Source organism: Fragaria vesca, linkage group LG2, assembly GCF_000184155.1.
Source record: "Fragaria vesca subsp. vesca linkage group LG2, FraVesHawaii_1.0, whole genome shotgun sequence".
Lineage (NCBI taxonomy): Eukaryota > Viridiplantae > Streptophyta > Magnoliopsida > Rosales > Rosaceae > Fragaria > Fragaria vesca.
This window is the reverse complement of record NC_020492.1, coordinates 13,976,773-13,998,360: the sequence shown is the minus strand read 5'-3', so window position 1 is coordinate 13,998,360 and position 21,588 is coordinate 13,976,773. Positions and strand designations below refer to the sequence as shown.

Sequence of the window (21,588 nt, the reverse complement as noted above, 5' to 3'; positions counted from 1 at the left end):
TTTCAATCAAATATTATAAATGTATGCATCGAAATTAGATAGATGAACACTCAACTTATAATCGGTGTCATTATGTGTTTGTCATTGCATCTTTATTTTTTGTTCATTTCCTGTAACTCTGTAAGTATTAAGAAATCTACATAAGTCATTCATATGAAATCTGTAGATTTCAGAAATCAGTGAAAGTCTGTGATTAAAAATCGATGGTTTTAAGAAATCAATGAAAGTCTATGAACTTTTTAAAGAGTCTGTAGACTTTTTAAAAAGTCAATTGATTAAAATAACTCTGTATGAATCCAAATGCAATACACCCCCTTGGTTTGCTGTTGGTTACTGTATTTAGTTTCTTTTACGTTTGTGAATGGGGTTTTCAAAGATTTCAAATGAGGAAGAGAATGAACAAGTTTTTGTGCATTGTTTGCTCGTTGCAGCAGCTCATCGCAGCTTAGATTAGCATGTACACACTACATGTGTATCTAGGCATTGCAATGCATCCCATATAGAGAAGTGTGACTGTGTGATGTTTTGGATTCACTGGAGCTCTTCATGGTATATGACATATTCCATAGATACAGTTCAAGCTATCCAAGGATGATGTGATCGACAAAGAATCTGGCATTGGGTTAGGACTGTGGGTTGGGTACGACCTCTATGTCAAGGCTCGTTTTGTATATTACTACTTGCAGGAGTTCATACTCGCCCGGTCACCCCTATATCGGAAAGGGCTTGCGCTGTTGTGCATTCCGATATCAGTTCACAAATTGAGCATTTAAGCGAGTGACATATGCCTTCAATTTAGTAGCATCTCCCCAAACTCCTAGTCTCTCATTTCTGCTTAATAATGTTCTTTTAAAGGGGGATTAATTAAGTAATTAGATACTTGAGAACCATATTTTCCCCTAAGAACTGCTTTTGTAAGGATAGACGTAAAACTATGGTTAGTTCTCCAAATCTCACATCATAGAATAAGGACCAGGAACTGCTTCATGAAAACTGGGTCTGACCAGAGATTTCTTATTGTCTCAAATATTTCTGAGGCTTCGCACCTTTTTTTTTGGACAAGCTAAAACAAAGTGGCGTTTCATCACAGATGATAGGCAAGACTAACGATGCCTAACACAGAGCTGCTTGCGGTTCGAGATGGACTAACAATGCTGCAAGACTTGAAAGCTGTCATAGTTGAGTCCGATTGCCTTGAAGCAGTTCCAGATGTTGCAGATATATATGCAGGTAGCATATGCATATTGCCGGAGCTGGTATCATTGATGACGTACATCAGGGCATTTTGGTTTCTTTGCACAATATAAGAATCAAGCACACATCTCCGTCTTGTAATAGGGTGGCTCATCGCCTAGCTTGTATAGCTTATGAGGCTGATCCTGCTGCTCTGGCACGACCAAGCTCCTGAGATCATTTTAGACGTCCTCAACTTGGACTATAAACAACCTTGAGGTTTCCTCATTATTAATACAACTTTTCAAGCATAGAGAAACATGTGTATATATCTATCCTAAAAATATGCCGCATTATTAGAAAATTGTGAGCCCGGATAAAAGGTTAGTCCAAATGAAATACCGGAGACATTTCTATCTTTACTACTACTATAAAGCAAGGCGTTCATAAAATTCACTAAATTATGAGCTATTTCTGAAAATAAACAAAAAAGGCATTATGGTAAAAGATAAATACAAAAAAGGAGAAAAAAAAAAAAGAAAGAGGAGTTGATGGCGCGTGTACATGTGGAATAGACGTGGGATTGTGGAAAGAACATGTATTTATCCACAATTACCAAAAATCAAGGAGCAAGATAACAACCAAGAAAAAAAAAAAAAAAGAAAAAAAAAAAGGAAATAAACCAATCCTGAAACTGAACCCAAAAAAAAAAAAAAAACCGTTTACAAAAAAAAAAATCATCCCTAAAATTATATTGCGGTTCTTTACACGCACAACACGCGGGTCAGGAAGCTAGTTACAATAAAGTTAGTAGTCAAGAAATTCATCAAAATTGTGAATTGCCACATTTACCTTTAATGAGCCAACTGGAACTAACAAAAATAAGGGTCATTATAGTAAACAACAAATAAATAAATAAAATAAAACATAGAGATAATTATGAAAAACTACTTGAGTAGTGGGACGTATAACTATATACAATTCTCTTCTAGAGCGGGACACCGCTTTTTGAAATTAAAGTGCGGTGCTCCTCATTTCGCTCACTTTTATGTCACATTTTCACATCTCCCCCGTTCAGTGTCTAGAACATAGTGTGTTGATCATTCATGTAAAGTTTCACCCAATTTAGAGATCATTTGAGTACCGAATTAGATTAAATAAATTAACTTAACAAAAATCTGTTCAAACGGAACCATTCATGTAAATCACAATTACGGAAACTTAAATGATCTCCAAATTGAATGAAACTTTGCAAGAATGATCTACACACTATGTTCTTTCTATACACTGAACTGTGAAGATGTGAAAATGTGACCTAAAAGTGGGCGAAATGAGGAGCACCACACTTTAATTTTAAAGCGGTGTCCCGCTTTGGAAAAAAACTATAACTATATAATACTAATAAACCAAAATTAACTTATCTAGTAATAAAACATTCTCTGTTAAGTCTGCTTACAGTCTTTGTTGCCGTCAAGCGGATTGTTCCGAGTCAAAATGGAGTTTTATTTGGAAATATAATGTTCCTCCAAAGCTTAAAACCTTTCTATGGCTTCTCACTCAAGGCAAGGTTCTTACCAATGAGCAAAGGAAACGAAGAAAATTTTGTGACGATGATGCTTGTGCTTTATGCTCTCATTCTTTTGAGTTTTGAGTCTTTACATCATGATTTTCTTGGTTGTCCTAAAGACAAATATACCTCGAACTTTATCTCTGTTCCCTCTCACATCATATATTTTTTTTATTATAGCTTTGATGATTGGTTGTTAGAAACTCTGTGATCTTGTTATGAGTTTTGCAACTCCGTTCAATGGAAAGGATTTTCGCGTGTGCTTGCTTGTTTTTTTTTTTTTTTTTTTTTGAAAGGGTGCTCGCTTGTTTATCTGGAAGTGGATATGTACTATGTAGTGTCATTTTTGATCCCCGATACAGACCTCCCTTCAATCCAAAGTTAGTAATTCAACGCTTTTTGGAAGATTAGCTTAATGCTAATAAGACCTCCTCTGCTCAATCTTTACGATCAGGTCCTCTTAAAATGGTCTCCTCCTCCTCCTAATGATGTTTTAAAGCTTAATATCGATAGTTAAAGATTGTCTCCGAATGGTTCCATAGCAGCTGGGGTGCTAATTCGAAATAGTGATGGAGATTGGGTTGGTGGTTTTTATGCCAATCTTGGTGTTGGAGAAATTCTTGTGGTCGAATTTTGGGCTCTATGTTTTGGTTTGAAAAATGGCAGCAGGACAGAATTCAACCCTATATTTTGGTTGAGTTTGATTATGCTCTTGTACTGAATATGGTTAAGGGGGAGTGAGATGTTACTCATCCTATTCATATGACCTTCTTACAGTGTGCAAAACTTTTTTGTTGATGAACTGAAATTGCTCTATTGTTCTTATTTACTGGGAATACAATATGTTGACAGATGGCTTAGCTCATTATGGACACTCTTTGAACTTGAGACACCATTTCTTTGTATTTTGAGCAGACTACAAGAAGACAAAGATGGTCTTTTATGATCAAGGTTTGTCATTGTAGTTTGTTTGTTTTTGAGGCTATTAGCCCCTCCATGTAACCAAATAAAATTAACCACTTAAAGTTTTTTTTATAGGTGATCGAGATTCTGTGCAAATGTACTGGTAAAAGCCTTGTAAACATGAAGAGAGGTGAGAAAAGGACAAGATGGTTACTAGAGGGATATGAAATCCACACTCTCCAAATTGTAACTCACACTCTCATTTTCTATTTTTAATCATTATTTTCTTAAGAACATAAAATATAAGTCATTAAAAAGAAAATTAAAGTTACTAAAAATGAAAAAATGAAAATGTGGAGTACATTTTAGGGAGTGTGCATTTTACTTCCCTTACTAGATTGTCATTTATAGTACTGGATTATTTGTTGAAATTTTTTATTTAACGAGGAGGGATGAAAAAGAAAAGGAGAGATCCGACTCAACAAGACCCCGTTTTAAATTCAACTGCTCCATCATAATACCCTAGTATTCTCCCGATCTGAGGATCACAGACGAAAATGGTGTTCATCACATCCCCGAACCACAAAACCCTAAACCTGAATCTCAACCCGAAAACCACCACCCTCGAAACCCTAAAGCTCCAAATCGAACAAACCTCCCACATCCCCATCTCCCAGCAGCGCCTCTTCATCTCCCAAAGCCTCCAACTCCTCACCCAATCCGACTCCACCCTCCTCTCCGACCTCAACATCTCCCCCCTCTCAACCCTAACCCTCCACATCCCCCTCTTCGGCGGCACCCAACCCCCGCCGTCCCCAAACCCCGCCTCGATTTCCTCAACTCCAAGCCCCCCGCCAACTATGTCGCCGGTCTCGGCCGTGGCGCCACCGGCTTCACCACCCGTTCCGATATCGGACCTGCCCGCGCCGCTCCTGACTTGCCCGATCGCTCCGCCACGACTATCGGCGGGGCTGCCGGGGCTGCTCCGCCTGGGGCGGGGCGTGGCCGCGGGAAGCCGGAGGAGGAGGAGGAAGACGACGGCGAGGAGAAAGGCTACGATGAGAATCAGAAGTTTGATGAGTTCGAAGGAAACGACGTCGGTTTGTTCGCGTCGGCGGAGTACGACGACGAGGACAAGGAGGCCGACGCTGTGTGGGAGGCGATTGAGCAGAGGATGGACTCGAGGAGGAAGGACAGGAGGGAAGCGAGGTTGAAGCAAGAGATTGAGAAGTACAGAGCTTCAAATCCCAAAATCACGGAGCAGTTTGCGAATTTGAAGAGGCAGCTGTATACTGTTTCGGCTGAGGAATGGGATAAGATACCGGACATTGGGGATTATTCGGCCAGGAACAAGAAGAGGAAGTTTGAGAGCTTTGTGCCGGTGCCGGATACTCTTTTCGAGAAGGCTAGGCAGGAACAGGAGCATGTTACTGCATTGGACCCCAAGAGTAGGGCGGCCACTGGTACAGAGACGCCGTGGTCGCAAACGCCGGTTACAGATTTGACCGCAGTTGGTGATGGCAGGAGTACTGTGTTGTCTTTGAAATTAGATAGGCTTTCGGATTCTGTTTCAGGGCTGACAGTCGTGGACCCTAAGGGGTATCTTACTGATCTTAAGAGTATGAAGATTACTAGTGATGCGGAGATTTCGGATATAAAGAAGGCTAGGTTGTTGCTCAAGAGTGTGACACAGACTAATCCGAAGCATCCACCTGGTTGGATTGCGGCTGCGAGGTTGGAGGAAGTGGCGGGGAAGATACAGGCAGCAAGGCAATTGATCCAGAAAGGGTGTGAGGAATGTCCCAAGAGTGAGGATGTTTGGTTGGAGGCATGTCGGCTTGCCAGTCCTGACGGAGCCAAGGCTGTGATTGCTGCTGGAGTAAAGTCAATACCCAATTCAGTCAAGCTGTGGATGCAGGCGGCGAAATTGGAGCATGATGACTCGAATAAGAGTAGGGTGTTGAGGAAAGGGTTGGAACACATTCCTGATTCTGTTAGGCTATGGAAGGCGGTGGTGGAGCTGGCGAATGAGGAGGATGCCAGACTTTTGCTTCATAGGGCTGTGGAGTGTTGTCCCTTGCACATAGAGTTGTGGCTTGCTCTAGCGAGATTGGAGACTTATGACAATGCCAAGAAGGTCCTTAACAAGGCCCGGGAGAAGCTTTCAAAAGAGCCTGCCATTTGGATTACTGCAGCAAAGTTGGAAGAAGCTAATGGGAATACATCAGTTGGGAAGATTATTGAAAGGGGTATAAGGGCTCTGCAAAGAGAGGGATTGGTGATTGATAGAGAAGCATGGATGAAGGAGGCTGAAGCTGCCGAGCGTGCAGGGTCTGTGGCAACTTGCCAAGCCATTATTCGGAACACTATTGGGATTGGCGTGGAGGAAGAAGATAGGAAGAGGACATGGGTTGCTGATGCAGAGGAGTGCAAGAAACGTGGTTCCATTGAAACAGCCAGAGCTATCTATGCTCATGCACTTACTGTCTTCTTAAGTAAGAAGAGCATATGGCTTAAAGCAGCACAGCTCGAAAAGAGTCATGGAACTAGGGAATCTCTTGATGCCCTGCTTCGTAAAGCAGTTACCTACCGACCACAGGCGGAAGTCTTATGGCTTATGGGTGCGAAGGAGAAGTGGCTTGCTGGGGACGTATTTAATGCCCGTAAAATCCTCGAAGAAGCTTATGCTGCCATTCCGAATTCTGAAGAGATTTGGCTTGCTGCATTTAAGCTTGAATTTGAGAATCATGAACCTGAGAGAGCTAGGTTGCTTCTTGCTAAAGCCCGAGAAAAGGGAGGAACAGAGAGAGTATGGATGAAATCAGCAATCGTCGAAAGAGAATTAGGGAACCTCGATGAGGAGAGGAAGTTGCTTGCTGAAGGATTGAAACGCTTCCCTTCGTTCTTTAAATTGTGGTTGATGCTTGGACAGCTAGAGGAACGGCTTAACCATTTGGACAAAGCCAAGGAGACTTATGACTCGGGTCTTAAGCACTGCTCCAATTCTATACCACTCTGGCTTTCTCTTGCAAATCTTGAAGAGAAGATGAATGGGCTGAGTAAAGCTCGTGCAGTTCTTACGATGGCCAGGAAGAAGAATCCTCAGAACCCTGAACTGTGGCTTGCTGCTGTTCGAGCTGAATTGAGGCATGGTAATAAGAAGGAAGCTGATATTTTGATGGCAAAGGCCTTGCAGGAGTGTCCCAATAGTGGTATCTTGTGGGCAGCTTCTATTGAGATGGTACCGCGTCCCCAAAGGAAGACCAAAAGTATGGATGCCCTCAAGAAATGTGATCACGATCCCCATGTCATTGCTGCTGTGGCCAAGTTATTCTGGCTCGACAGGAAGGTTGACAAAGCTAGGACTTGGCTCAACAGGGCAGTGACACTTGCCCCAGATATTGGAGATTTCTGGGCTTTATACTACAAATTTGAACTTCAGAATGGGACTGACGAGAACCAGAAGGATGTACTAAAACGATGCATTGCTGCAGAACCAAAGCATGGTGAAAAATGGCAACCTATTTCAAAGGCAGTGGAGAACTCTCACCAACCAACAGAGGCTATCTTGAAGAAGGTAGTTGTTGCCCTTGGCAAGGAAGAGAGTGCAGCTGAAAATAATAGACAGTAGGTCTGGCAGTCTGGCTTGTCAATTCCAGGTTAGGTTTTAGTTATTTAATGAGTTTTTAGCAATGACAAATCGATGTGGAGTTTTACATCATATCCTGCGAGAAAAAGTTACTCTACTATTACTCATTTTCTCTGTATTACTCATTTAATCTTTACTTCTTTCTATGAATATTATATCGGTTAATAGTTGGATGATGAAGCTTTTCTTTAATTATTGTTTGAAATACGATGCACTTGTGCATGTTCTTTTGTATCTGCATATGACCTTTTGGATTCTTTTGAGTTCGCATCTACCTGCTTCTTGATGGTCAATGGATAACTTCGCTCGAGTTCAAATGTGATAGGCTTTGCTTGCAGTTTCTATAATAATAGTTGTACTTAATGGTTGATAGATGACTTCTTTTAGTTCGAATGGAATAGGGTTTTCTGTAGTTTTTATCATCATTACTAATTCTTTTTATTGTTGCAACTTCTCTACTTCTGTAATATCATTTTATTCATTCTGTATTATTCAAGATTTATTGACTGTGGTTTGAGTTTATAGAAATGATTTCCCTTGGTGGTAATGTTTAGGGTTTAGGTTTTAGTTTTTCAGGCACTATGTCAAGTGGTTAATAGAGAAAGAGCAATATTGGAAAGAAAAACTGGTGCATTCAGTTCTGTATTACTGGAATTTTTGTTCTAGGATTCCATTTTATTAAATTGACTCAGAGGACATTTGTACACTATGTTGCTGTTTAGGAATTTCAAGGTATACTGGAGGAAACCCAGTATGTTTTTTCCTAAAATTTCTAAAATTGAACTGTGCATCACAAGTCCCTTGGTGTAAAGATTTGGTGGCTTTTGGAGTTGAGAGATGGTTTTTGCATATATAATATTAGGGATCTGAGATAATAGTTGTAATCCACATTAATACTTGATTATATAGCATCTGTTAGGCGATGCCTAGTTAATATGTCAGCTGGAGTTGGAATTTCTCAGGTGCCAGCTTTTGCTTAGGTGTAGTCTTCTGAAGTCCCTCGTATCCATCCCCAAGCCATATAAAGTTTGCTTGCTTGTCTTAACTTGATCAATCAAAGAGGTTGGCTAATAAAAGTCGGTAGTCTACTCTACAGGAATCTTATTGATCTGATCAGGTTACTTCTGCATGTTTTTGGTCTTGATGTATTGTATTCCCTATCTCCTTGTTCTGTCTGGCCAGTAGTCCAAACAGTTCTTGTTGGGTTCCAAGTTGTTAGTGACTTGGAAATTCTGAAGTCATGAATGACAATGTACTGTTATGTTGGATATCAAGAAGTAGAATAGATACTGAGTTGTAAATGTGATGGCTTTTAAACTGCTGGACTTCGTTGCTTCAAGCCTTTAATCACCTTTGTCTTCCCAATCTGCATTATTTTCCTTCACTTTTTTTTTATTCCTAGGTTCATTCATATTTTATGTTCAATTAATTTGGAATTTTAGGACTTGATTTTAGATAAGCAGATCATAATGCATTTGGAAATTTAGTACTCCCTCCAATGATTTGCAATTCCCAGGCTGCAATTTGATCTACTGATCATTGGAGTTTTCCATGAATAAGACAACCTTGCAACTTGTATAAGTCTTGTATTTTGACACAGACAAATTGATTTATTTATCAGAACGGCAATAGCCAACATATGTACTTTAGATTCCAATAGAAAAATGCCCCGTCACCTAGAAATCTAGAATTCTTAATGTGATGCAATTTTAGTTTCTGGGTACTGTTTCACCAGTGTTGTAGCTCTCAGTCTGAAATATGACCAAGTCTGGCTTTGTCCGATATTTATGCACATGCCATGTTTTCCATAGCTGTTAAAATGAGTCAAACAGGTCTATTTAACTTGTGCACATTCATGTTTTCTTGGGACTGGCTATTTTTGGTTTTCCAGTTTCTGCAAGAACAGGTAAGACAATATGTTATACTCCTTGTGCAGGCTAGGGTTTATTCTTACCTAATAATTACATAAATTGTCAACAAGCGGAACATAAACTTACATTCACATAAATAAGCTTGTGGTCTAGTGCTATTTCTTTCTTTGTTGGAAGAGCTCTGAAGCTCGAATCTCATTTGCTACATACTAGGTGGACTCCTACTAGGTGTGTGTGAGGGACAAAATAAAACTCAATTGTGTTTGGATGGTCAAGTGAATGTAGGGGAAGTTTTCCTATGTTCTGTGTAGTTTCGTTTGGGACATTTCTTTTCTTTCATTTACACTATTCAGTGTTCTCCCACCTCTTTGGCAATCATATGGGACCAGAAAGAGGATGGTTTGTAATAGATATTAGGGGATCTTATGTGAGAGCTATATTCTTAATTACTGCTGTTTTTTTTAGGGATCTTATGGGAACTATATTAGGGATCATATGTGGGAGCTATATTCTTTAAGTTTCATCCTTTTCTTTTCCTCGTAACCTTCTGCTTCAAATGGTGTTCCAACTACTGTTCAGGGATTTTGACTCTGATATCTCTTTGACGTCTGATGTCCGAGTGTTTGGTCACATTTTAAAATATGATCATAGATGTTGAAGTTATTTTCCTGCCTTCAAGCTTCTGGTTTTGTTGTAGAGGTGTACATAAATTGATCTGGCCTGCAGCGGTTGTACTTACAAAAGTACAAAATTTCCCATTTGAAGCTTCTGGTAACGAATTCCCCCTTCTGCAGATGTAGGCTGCTTTGTGAAACCTACATAGGTGGTTCGGTCAAATCACAATTTCACTGCATAAGTTTCAGCAGTATCACAATTTTGGGTCCAAAACTCAAAATAAGTGCCTAATCTGCAGTAGTCTCTCATTCGCAATTTTTTCTTTGTTGCCATCTCTGTTGCTGCTCTCCGTCTGATGGAAGGTTTGTCTCGGCTCTAAATGACACCGGCACAGTTCTCCTTTGATTTAGGGTTTTTATGCTGTCATTCTCAATTGAAGGTTCTACCCTCTCCCTCGTGATACATTTACTTTTTGAGAAATTCGTCTGGATGGTATATAAACTTTTACTCGTTATAAATTTTGGTATATTAAGTTTTAAAAATATGAGAACGGTATCTCATGTTTTCATCCCGATCTAAGATTGGTATATATAACCGTTAAGATGACAAATTTACCTTTTAAGTTCTTCTTTTTTCTTTAGTTTTTTTTTTATTTGTTTTCATATTCCATAAATATTAGAAGAGGTTTTTAGAATTTGATTATTTGGATTGACCTTTATTTGGGTTTTTTTTTAATATTAAAGAGGGGGAAACATTCAGACGAATTTCTCCTACTTTTTACGAGTTTTAAGCTTGCCCTTGTAGCTGATTCTTCGCCCAACCCATTCCATAGAGCACCCAACATGTTGATTGTGTAACAATAGAGGCTTGCGAACTGGTACTCACCCAACAAGACATGGCTCATTACAGGAAGCTACAAATAGCAGGAGAAAACGTATACAGGTGGGAATCTTGAAGAGCAATTGCACACAATAAGATCTGTGCATACGTATGTTTTCGGTTTATGGCAGTCACATGTAATAGCCCATTGGTTTTGTTTTTCTTGAGCAGCACTAGATTACCTGTTGCACCTTGTTCTTCAGCTGTCATTCCTTTTCTATATTCTGTTGGTTACCTCGAATAAAAGAATAGAAGTTTCTCCAAACAAGTTTTCGCTCAAGAGCTTTCGCCTTCGTTGGTATTTCACAGGCTGCCTATCAATTGGAAAGATTTTAAAGAACGAGTGTAAAATCAATCCACAGTAAAGCACAGATGGTTTCTCTGCTTTATCTTGGCAGTTTGTTTTTTGAAGTCTGCTAGAGACATATGGAACTAGTCTAGAATTAACGTACAACAGAAAAATCAAGTGCTGAAATATTTGCTGCAAAATGACCGATCCATTTCCCCGTCCACACTGTAAGAACATCTTCTACACTGATTCTATTACTAGTAGATACTAGCCTTTCTGCATACGCGCGTGCGAAATGGCCGCGCTCATGCGTGCGTTGTGTTCATTTTGTTAGATTAGTTGTTTTTTTTTTTTTTTCTTTCACAGTGAAAGAAGGTCATTGATGTTCGTTTGTATGTGCAAAATTCGATCTTATCTTGTACGTCTCAATTAATTTGTTACATATATTGTTTGAAATTTTTACTAACCATTCAATTAATCCAGTACATGCATCAACGATTGCTAAAGTCCGGGGGCTTGCATTTTTGTAGTTCCCATCTGTAATAACAGCTTGAAACATTATTCCTTGAGAATGGACAAATTGTACTCTATATAATAGGGTTAAGGGGTTAGCACTGTTCATTCCGCTTGCGCTTGTGGTTGTGGTGACGCTGACTCTTAGGCTAGGAAGATATGAAGAAAGCATCATGGAAATGCAAGTACTCATAAAGCCTTGGAAGCTGGAAGTTCATGTCAGATAGGTCATAATAACCATCCTGCAAATCCTCGATATGAAACTGATGATAACAGATAGGATGATGATCACAGTGGAAGCATTTCTCTCCTCCATCACCATTCTAAGCACCAGCTACACATTTTACATCAAAAGTTGCTACAGCTAAAGACCATGAAGAATCATCATTAATATATCTGGACAGAATGAGACAGAACTTGCTTCCATAGCAGACTCTCCCACCAAAGAGATGTTTATTGGGGGAGGGAAGATGACAGTTCAAACGGTCAAGTAGCTCTTGACACAGTAAATCGCCATTAGAGGCAAATAAGTAATCCACTAAGTCGTGAGCAGAATAGCAAACAGCTAGGAGGCCCCCGTTTCCTGGTTCTGCAAAGCAAATAGAATGGAAGAGCGAAGCCGGTATCACAGGCAGTGACGAGTCATGGAGTTTTTTGTCTTCCGGTTTTGTTGTTTCCTCCTCCGAATCATCATCATCACCATCATCGCCGCATCAAACTTCCATAATGTTGATTTTAAGAAATTCCATGCTGGTAGGGATTGATCCACATTGTAACAATAGAAGCCAAGTTGAGTGCGCAAATAAATGTTTGGGCCAATCACAAAATAATAACCATAAGTTGTGGAAACCATATATATGATGAAAACGTTCACGGGGAAGAGAATATTCAAGCGGCGGAGGCAGCTCCTCCCACGACTGTTGTGCAGAATCAAAGCACTCGAAGGCCGGATGTGGAATCATACCACCACAATAGTAATATGGCTTAAAACTCATTACGTAGACCTTGTCACCAATTTTGGCCAAAGCTCTGGCATTGATCTTTGGTCCTTTTGGTTTTGGAAACTGATGAGCAGCAAAGAATTCTTCTTCAACCAAATCCAGCACAAAAACATCACAACATAGGGCATTAGAGAGATTAAAATCTGCCAGCCACCAATGTGTTCCAGGTTTTACATTCTCAAGAACCTTTTCTCCGCCAAGCATGTACACATTTCATTTTTTCGAATCTCTCATGACAATACACATTTCATTAAGAAATTCGTGCTTCATGAAATCTACCACTAGTTCCAACCTAGGAGATTCCTTTTTCCCCTCGAGCTTGTTAAGATTCACCCTTTTAAGATGATCCTTAAATTGCAAGTACAAATAGTTTTCGACCTTCTTCTCCCCATCATGAGTGACTCCTTAATCAACCTATCACACAATTAAAAGTAGAATCACAACCATGTGCATCCAAAAACCGAAGAAACAAAATTCCCAAAACCTAACCCTAACTAGGAGCAAATTAGATTCAAAAGATATCCTAGCGAGCATCAACTACAAATACATTCAATTCTACTACAAAAACGTCATGACAGATTTTCAATGACGTTTCATAAATGTCATGAATTAATTTCTATGACATTGAAAAACGATGTGGAAGGTTATTCAATGACGTTTTTCAAGTGTCATGCTTTTTTATTTATGACATTTTACCAACGTCGTTAAGAGCTTTTTTATGATGTTTTCGAACTGTCATTGTTTCATACCCCCTTTCATGACTCTAGTATATACGGCGAAGTAGATGACGTTTGATAAACGTCATAAAAGCCCTACTATGACGTTTTTCAAACATCATTGAAACTTTTTGTGTAGTAGTGTAATTTCGACTCAATGAATAAAAAGAAAAACAAAATATGAAGGGAACCTGGACCAACCAATTGTATGCCCTCTGCAAGTTTTGTGGAGACGAACAAGTTTTCTAGGATGCGGCTCAAAGTCTTTTTACTCTGCTTTCTGGAATATGTACATGAAGATAGGCAACTCGATTTGTTGCAATGGTGTGGAAACAAGTATTTCGCATATGATTTTCCTACACTCTTCAAATGCAAGACATGGGCTAGCTGTTGGAGTTTAAAGATCCCACATTAGAAAATAGATAAATAAAACATAACCTATAAGTGAATTGATCATACCTAATTATACCGAGGTCTTTTGTGGTTAAAACCTGACACCTTAAAAATGATTAAGTTGTGACAATATCGGTACAATAATGATCCGCGGGCCACACTTGTTCCTATTCAAGTTGGTTTCAGAGCGGAACCCTCTTCAATTACGTCTCCCAGCATAATATGCCCAAATTTGGGTTCATCAAATTGCCATTAGAAAAATTTCAATTGGCTTCATACCATACCAAGTGTCTGCAGTGGGCCTTGGACCACATACACCAATTTCTGAAGTGGAAATTGGACCAAAGCATTACAGATTTCCGATATGGGAATTGGACCGAATGAAATCCACGTGCAGGCCTAAAAAGTTACGTTGCACGTGAGGGGGAGTGTTTGAGAGGAAAGATCTCACATTAGAAAATAGATAAATAAAACATAACTTATAAGTGGATGGATCATACCCAATAGTATTGAGCCTTTTTGTGATTAAAACCCAACACCTTAAAAGTAGTTAAGTTGAGACAGTATCGGTACAATAATGATTCACAGGCCACCTACGCTTGTCCCTGTTCAAGTCTAGCTAGCTCTTAACTTGCTAGCTATTCCTTCCTGTTATCTCCCTGGAAATCCTGGTTTTGACTTTGCTGAACTGGTCCAGAACACCGGCGGTTCCTCTATTTCCTTCTCCATTATTACTACTCTTTCATGGGTTGTGTTTCTTAGAAGAGAATGTCTGAAAATCATTGAAGCAAAATCTTTGGTGTATCTTATATTTTCTGCATCATGAAGAAGGCTTCTGGGTTGTGGGCTTTAATTTTGGCGTTGATGTTCCTTGGTGTCTCTAGCAGTAGAAAAGGCTCCTTATTTCCAGATATGCTTGTTAACCACCATGGTGATGGTTTGAAAATGACAAGTACAAGCAGGAGTCTCAAGGTGATCAGTGGATACAATCACAGACACACAGGTCCTCCTCCATCAGTTCTATAACGACATCGTAAAACGGAATTGTCATCTCGTCCTCCATGGAAGATTTGGTTCAGAAATCCTAGAAAACCCTAGCTAGCTAGGTTTCTCCACCCCTAACGCAGGCGGCTAGGTTATGTACGTAGAGAGCTTCGGAAACTTAGAAGCAACTTACGGCCTTACGCTCGCAACCTCGTTCTCCAGGCCAAGTTTGCAAGTAAACAGTTAACTCATGCGGTAATCTTACTTGCACTCTAAAGTCGTAAAGCTAATCATACTCTATCGGCCAAAAACCATGTACTTTAACTCTTTTGTTATTCACACTTGAAATTATGGTAGATTAGTAGAATAGTTGATCGATCAAGTCCCATTTCCCAAGGAAGGATCGGATTCAACTACTTAACCTGTGAGTTGATGATGATATCATGTAGGCCAAGGTTTCAACTGCAGGAGTGAGCATCTGGGGATGAATATACTCTTGCCGACACCTCCCCAGACTCCAACTGCCATTCCAATGACTCTCACCACCGTCCATAATAAATTATAGTCAAGAAAGAAAGAAAAGGAGGGGACGGGGATTTAGATTTCTCCCTTTTCACTGGAAACTGGTTTGTATAAGTGCTTGTCATGACATAGCCACATCAATTCATAACCAAACTTTCCATTAAGAAGTGGATAGCGTGACCCTTTTTTATGAATGGAGGACCCAATTATCCATATCTAGATCTGATCACCCACTCATGTGCATCCACAACCACAAGGGTCATTGACTCGATCAGCAAAACGGCAAAAACAAACACTTGACATAATCGTCTCTTCTTAATTATATGTATGGGATACTCATTTGCACAACAGATAAACCCTCAGAAAACTAGTTTTTTTTTTTATTAAGAAAAAAATTACAACGCAAAACCGCGAGAAACTCTGCGCACTCATAAAACTAGTCATTGTTAAGTTTTAGCCGAACTAAAGTTTTCTTAGTTATCAAGGAACATGTGTAGGATGATCGATCTACGGCGAAGACGATGAATATTAATGCAAGTCTAGCTAGCTTTTCAACCTACCTACATACGTAAATGTAAGAATCCACCCTAGGTTTAGTGACATCCGGCCTCTGAGACAGAAAATCCTGACCCTCCATACCAAGTTAGTCGAGCAGAAATGCACGTGGCGAGTGAAGAAGAATCCCAAAATATGGTACGTAGAATTTTACCGAGGAAGGAGGATCCAAAACCGGAGAACTCTATGGTGACCAACACTTATAAATAGCCACCACCTTGCACTCCCAAGTCTCCCACATCCAAATTAAAGCGTAGAACATTTCCTCATAATCTTAGCCACATTCTTAATTTGCACTATGTCTGACGAGAAGCACCACCACGGCCTCTTCCACCACCACAAGGACAAGGACGACAATCCGTTAGAAACCTCCTCCTACGAATCTAAGACCTCTTACGGAGGCAGCGGCTACAGCAAAACCACTGGTTATTCCGCGGAGGGAGACGGTGGCAGGTACGGGAGTGAGACCACCGACGCGTATGGCTCTGCTGCTCCCGGCGGTGGCCGATACACCAGCGAGACTGCTGGTTACGTCAAGCAGGGACACGGTGGCAAGTACAGCGAGACCTCCACTGAAACTTATGGCACCACCGAGTCTGGAATCGATTACAAGAAGGAGGAGAAGCACCACAAGCATCTCGAAGAATTTGGGGAGATGGGTGCCGTTGCTGCAGGAGCCTATGCTTTGGTACAATTTGAATTAACCCTAATTAAGACTATATATACTCGATCAACCTGTTTTTATTTTTGAATAGACTATAATTACTGGAACTATATATTATATGAACACATGCATCATGTAGGTTTTGAGTCATGTAACATTTTTGCCATTTCTGTAAATCTCTTCTTAATTAGTGGCTTGATGACTCATTTCTCATCTAAACTGATGTCTTTTAATTTGCAGCATGAGAAGCATAAGGCGAAGAATGACCCAGAGCATGCACACAAGCACAAGGTAGAAGAGGAGATCGCTGCAGTTGCTGCAGTTGGATCTGGTGGGTTCGCCTTCCACGAGCACCATGATAAGAAAGAGGCCAAGGAAGAAGAAAAAGAGGCTCATGGCCTTGAAAAGAAGCACCATCATCTCTTCTAAATATATATATATCTGAGCTTCTGATGATCGATCTTCCTCAATAATTAACTATGTATCTATATATGCGTTGTTGCATGCATGTTAATTTAGGTTTTTACTTATTTACGATCTGATGTTTCAAGTGTATTATGTGAGCAACAGGATCTGTAAATTATCTCAGAGTCTGGGATTATTGATGCCTGTTGATCACGTTTTTAAGTGTCTATGTGTTATGTGTGAGATATGGGTGTTATCTGGGTTTGCTCTTGTAGCATGCCATGTATGCATTGTTGATTATCATAAATAATATCGTTTACTTGGAGCATGCCATGTATCCAAAAATTCTGTAACATTAATTTGGAGTATGTTTTCAATTTATAATAACAACTATAAAGAAATATGATAGCAACCTGATATGGTAAAGTGAACTAAAATAAAAATGGAGCCCTTCAATTCCGCTCTCTTGTAATTAGTTGAGAGGAAAAGAAAACCCTACCAAGTATTATCGAATCATGTCATACAGATAACGTATAGCCTACCAGCTTTTTTTAATTTGTAATGAGACTCAAATTATTCTTGGTACTATATAGCTATCACAAGCTCCATACAGTTGGGACTAATCGATAGGCTTATATATCACATATATTAGAATCTCTAAGATGAACCCAGACCCAGTACCACCGCAAATTTGCATCATAATAATGCTGAAGATTGTGTTGTACGTTTTGGCCTTAATGTGATTGATTGAGTTCTCTGTGATTCATCACATGTATACTTCTATAATTGGGAAAATTCTGCTATACCGTTCGGTTCAATATACCTTGCAAATTCCATGACCAAAAATTCAACCAAGCATCCTCTTGCTGGACAACCTCCTTTAGTCATGTTATACGGTTAGGTATAGCAGACAAACCCCTATAATTGAGAGAAAGCAATTGGATTTTGAATTTTCAAGAAAGAATAGAAAGTGAAAGTAAGACAGAACTTTAATTATTATCTTTATTAAAAGGGTTCGACAAACAATTCTCCCTAAGCTTTATGATTAGATAAAAGTGAATTATTTCATTGAATGAGTTTGTAGACTTCAGGGTTTATGATGTAGCAGTAGATTACAGTCTTGTACGTGCTATATATTGATGATTAGATACTTAACTACATAGGCTCAAGTTTGAAGGGTCCAAACCAAGAGAGAGATAGAACAAACTTCAGGTACTTCGCTCAGCTTCCAGGGGCCGCGCGCGTTTGGCAGAATTGACTGGATCGGATTGGCAATACGACCAGATTGGATTGGTTAATTTGGGATAAGGACTTTCTATTCTTATCTAGTTTTTGAAGCAAACAGATAACATGACTGGATTTAAACAAAATCAATGAAATTAATCAAAAGAAAACGTCCATATAAATTTCATCAATTAAGAAAATAAATTTGATGAAGCTGCAGATCTGCAGATAGAGATACTTCATCGACAAGAACTGCTGGAAGAGAATAGTCCTTGCTTTCAGGCAAAATCCATGTTCACTGGCGCCACATATTCTACAATTCCGGTGATCTCGACGTGCTGCAGACTGCAGAGCACCAAGATTCTATACGTCGGCGAAATTGAAAAATCGATAGAGAAGTAAAATAAGCTAGGCATAAATCATATGGATATGAACTACATTAAGGCATTAATTTGTATGACTCATGAATGATATAGAAAGTTAGAATGGCAGGTTATATATGGAGAATGGTAGGTTAAAACCACACCCAAGAAAAAATGGAGCCCTTCCTTCTATTAAGTATTAAGTGACTTTTGGATATGAACTACATTAAGGCATTAATTTGTAATTAGTTGAGAGAAAAATAAAACCTGCTTACCAATTAAGTCTAAGCCAATCATGCCCTCTTCTCCTTCATTGGAGGCAACTACACTACACATATCTACTAGCCTAGCTACCGGCTATTACTAATTTGTAATGCATGAGAGCTCTATCAGTTGGGATGTATTGATAAGCCGCGCCTAATTAAGCTCAAATCATTAATCATATATATTACAGTATTACACTCTCGAATATGAACCTACTATATATCGATAGACGAAAGGATCGCATCCATGCCATCTCGTATGATTTTGCTAGCTAGTAGAAAGCAATCGATCTGAATCTGCCCTACATATCTTAGATCAGAGTATTGCCGTGGATTGTATACATTCTGATGAATTCGCCGGTTATGAATTCACATCGATCGAGTTCCATGTGAATTGTGTGATTACATTCTTCTAATTATTGGGATAAAGCTATTGAATTTCGAGAAAGAAGAAAGTGAAGACAGAAGTTTATCTTTAATAAAAGGGTTCGACAAACAATTCAGCCTAATTAAGCTTTAATATTGTTAATGGAGAAAAGTGAATCATATATTCCGTTAAGCTCTTAGTGACTTTGTTTGTTATGAGTTTAAAGGTATTGATTTAGCAGTTGAATTATCATGAATTTAGAGGTAAAGGAAAATTTGGTGCTACGGAAAGACTAATTGGCATAGAACTGATACGATAGACATTTTGCTTTATTTAATAGTACTCTAAGTGTAAGAGATTTCTTAACAAGCAGCAAACAAATCCTAGAAAATAATGATTCCAAATAAATCACCATATATAACTGGAATCTTCAAGGAGCCATCTCAGCCTGATAAGGAACACGAACTGCCGCTCCATTAGGATGAAAAACGGACGACGGTGATGGTATGGAAGGAGGAGAATGGTGATGAGTTTGCTCAGTCTCGTCGCAGTAACCTTTGAGAATATCAGTCTCTTGGGTGGTAAACCCTAGCGAACCGAGCAAGGCAGGCCAACACTGGTGCTCGATGACCCGAATAGCCTCGCAACATCCATCACTCAAAGTAGTCTCGCCATTCAAGAAGAACATTATAGCCTCACCGCTACATGACTGGAGCTGAAGCAAAGAATCCCAGCAGTTGGAGGATTCTGCATCCAAATTCAACCTAGCTGCCAGGCTCGGATTCAACCCGGTTGGGTTGTTGGTCACCAAGGGTGGATAAGCAGAAGCCAAGAACGGCATGGTGAGGGCAAGGAGAGCAGTGAGAATTAGGTAGAGGTTGGAAGTGTTGAAGGCCATTGTGATTCTGTGATCTAGGTTAGGAGATGATCGATGTGTGAAGGGAGAGAGGAGAAGCGAGGGTTTAAGTAGTGATGACTGATGAGGATGCAAAAGCGTTACGTGCATGGGGTGGTGAAGAGGCTCACCATTATATATGATCAGTAGTGGATATTAATCAAGAATTGAAATAACTGATGATCACTTGTACACAGTGATGGTTTTGTGCATGCTATACATCTGGAATTCTGGATACGTAACGCACGGTGTCCTTTATAATTCATCTATCAGCACGTACATCTTCCCCTGTAGTATTCTACACGAAATTTCTCATAACTTTTGCCCTTCCTCTCTTGGATGTAATAATTAATTTTATGTGATTAGTTGAGAGCAAAGGAAAACCCTAACTACCAAGTCTTATGACTCTTATCTGATCGATCATGTCCTCGTGTCCAGTTGTCCTTCAGTAAAGGGCAATCACAGATACAGATAACGTCGCCAACCAGCTTTTTTATTTGTAATGAGACTCAAATTATTGTTGATATATATTGTATAGCTATCACAACATGCTCGATCCATACAGTTGGGACCAATCGATATGCTTATATATATCATGTTATATATACTATCGAAGGTGAACCCAATACCGCAAATTTGCATCAAAATTATGCTGAAGACTGTGTTGTACGTTCTAGCGTTGATGTGTGATTAATTACATACTTCTATAATTGGGAAAATGATTATTGGTTTTAATAATCCTTAAGATTTGTGGTCTTAATTTTAGATGGCATGCTATGTCACCTACACATATCACCAATTAAAAATATTTGTTGTCTTACAAATCCAATGGCTCTAGATTATATTGTCTTTTTATTAAGAGAAAAAAATTGATTTTTGTTTTTCTTTTATAATTAAAAAATATATATTTCTAGCATTTTGTTTCTCTTTTCCTTTTCATCACTATCATGCTCAGATTGAACGTAAAATATAGTGTGAAAATACATATATTTATGAGAATATACTTGTTCAAAAACACGAATTCTTATGAAATACACACACACACATATATATATATATAATTTGTCCAAGAAAAAACAATTTCGTTCAGGAGAAAAAACTCAATGACATTAATGCTTGATGCATCCTCAATAGTTTGCATGAATTCTTATGAAATATATATATATATACACACACACACGTAATCATATATCCAAAAGAAATTTGATAGAGATTTTTCTATTTTTTTTATTTTATTTTCAAAATTATTAACATAATATGGTTTATATATAGATATCATAATTTTAAACAGCAAAAATAAAATATTAAAATAGAACTAAATTTCGATTCACAAAGATAGAAGAAAATTTTAATAAATTTATGAAATTGATTTATGGTACAAAAGCCTAATTTGGTATGATTATTTATAAATTAATTAAACTTGGTATATACACATCCATATTAAAAGGGTAAGAAAATATTTCATATTAGTATATATGTAGCATCCATTAATTATTAAGGTTAAAATTGTATTTTTACTTAAAAATAAAATGACATGATTTATTAAATTGATGATGTGTTTATGTGACATGACATGCCACATATAAGATTAAGGTCATAAATCTTAAGTCTTATTAAGGCCCTCTAACAGTACTACTCCTATAATTGAGAGAAGCGAATAGATTTTGAATTTTCAAGAAAGAACAAAGAAGGAAGTGAAGACATAACCCTTTTTTTAGGGCAATGGAAGAATAATCCATTGATAAAAATCCTGACGACTCTATCAAACTAGAGAAAAT

At 38.7% G+C, this 21,588-nt stretch overlaps 2 protein-coding genes and 1 pseudogene across 3 annotated transcripts; 2 read left to right on the top strand and 1 right to left on the bottom strand.

Moving 5' to 3' along the window:
• Positions 1–4,200: 4,200 nt before the first annotated feature.
• LOC101290826 lies at positions 4,201–7,531 on the top strand (annotated as a pseudogene). Its single transcript, XR_183967.1, has one exon. The product of XR_183967.1 is annotated as a pre-mRNA-processing factor 6-like (transcript).
• An 8,288-nt stretch (positions 7,532–15,819) lies between these two features.
• Positions 15,820–17,056, top strand: LOC101315298. The gene is made up of 2 exons (XM_004290456.1): positions 15,820–16,318; positions 16,535–17,056. Exons 1-2 carry the CDS (start codon positions 15,929–15,931, stop codon positions 16,721–16,723), a joined length of 579 nt encoding a protein of 192 aa, XP_004290504.1. The 5' UTR covers positions 15,820–15,928; the 3' UTR covers positions 16,724–17,056.
• A 2,289-nt stretch (positions 17,057–19,345) lies between these two features.
• LOC101310379 (egg cell-secreted protein 1.1-like) lies at positions 19,346–19,813 on the bottom strand. Its single transcript, XM_004292469.1, has one exon. It carries the CDS (start codon positions 19,811–19,813, stop codon positions 19,346–19,348), a length of 468 nt encoding a protein of 155 aa, XP_004292517.1.
• Positions 19,814–21,588: the final 1,775 nt, after the last annotated feature.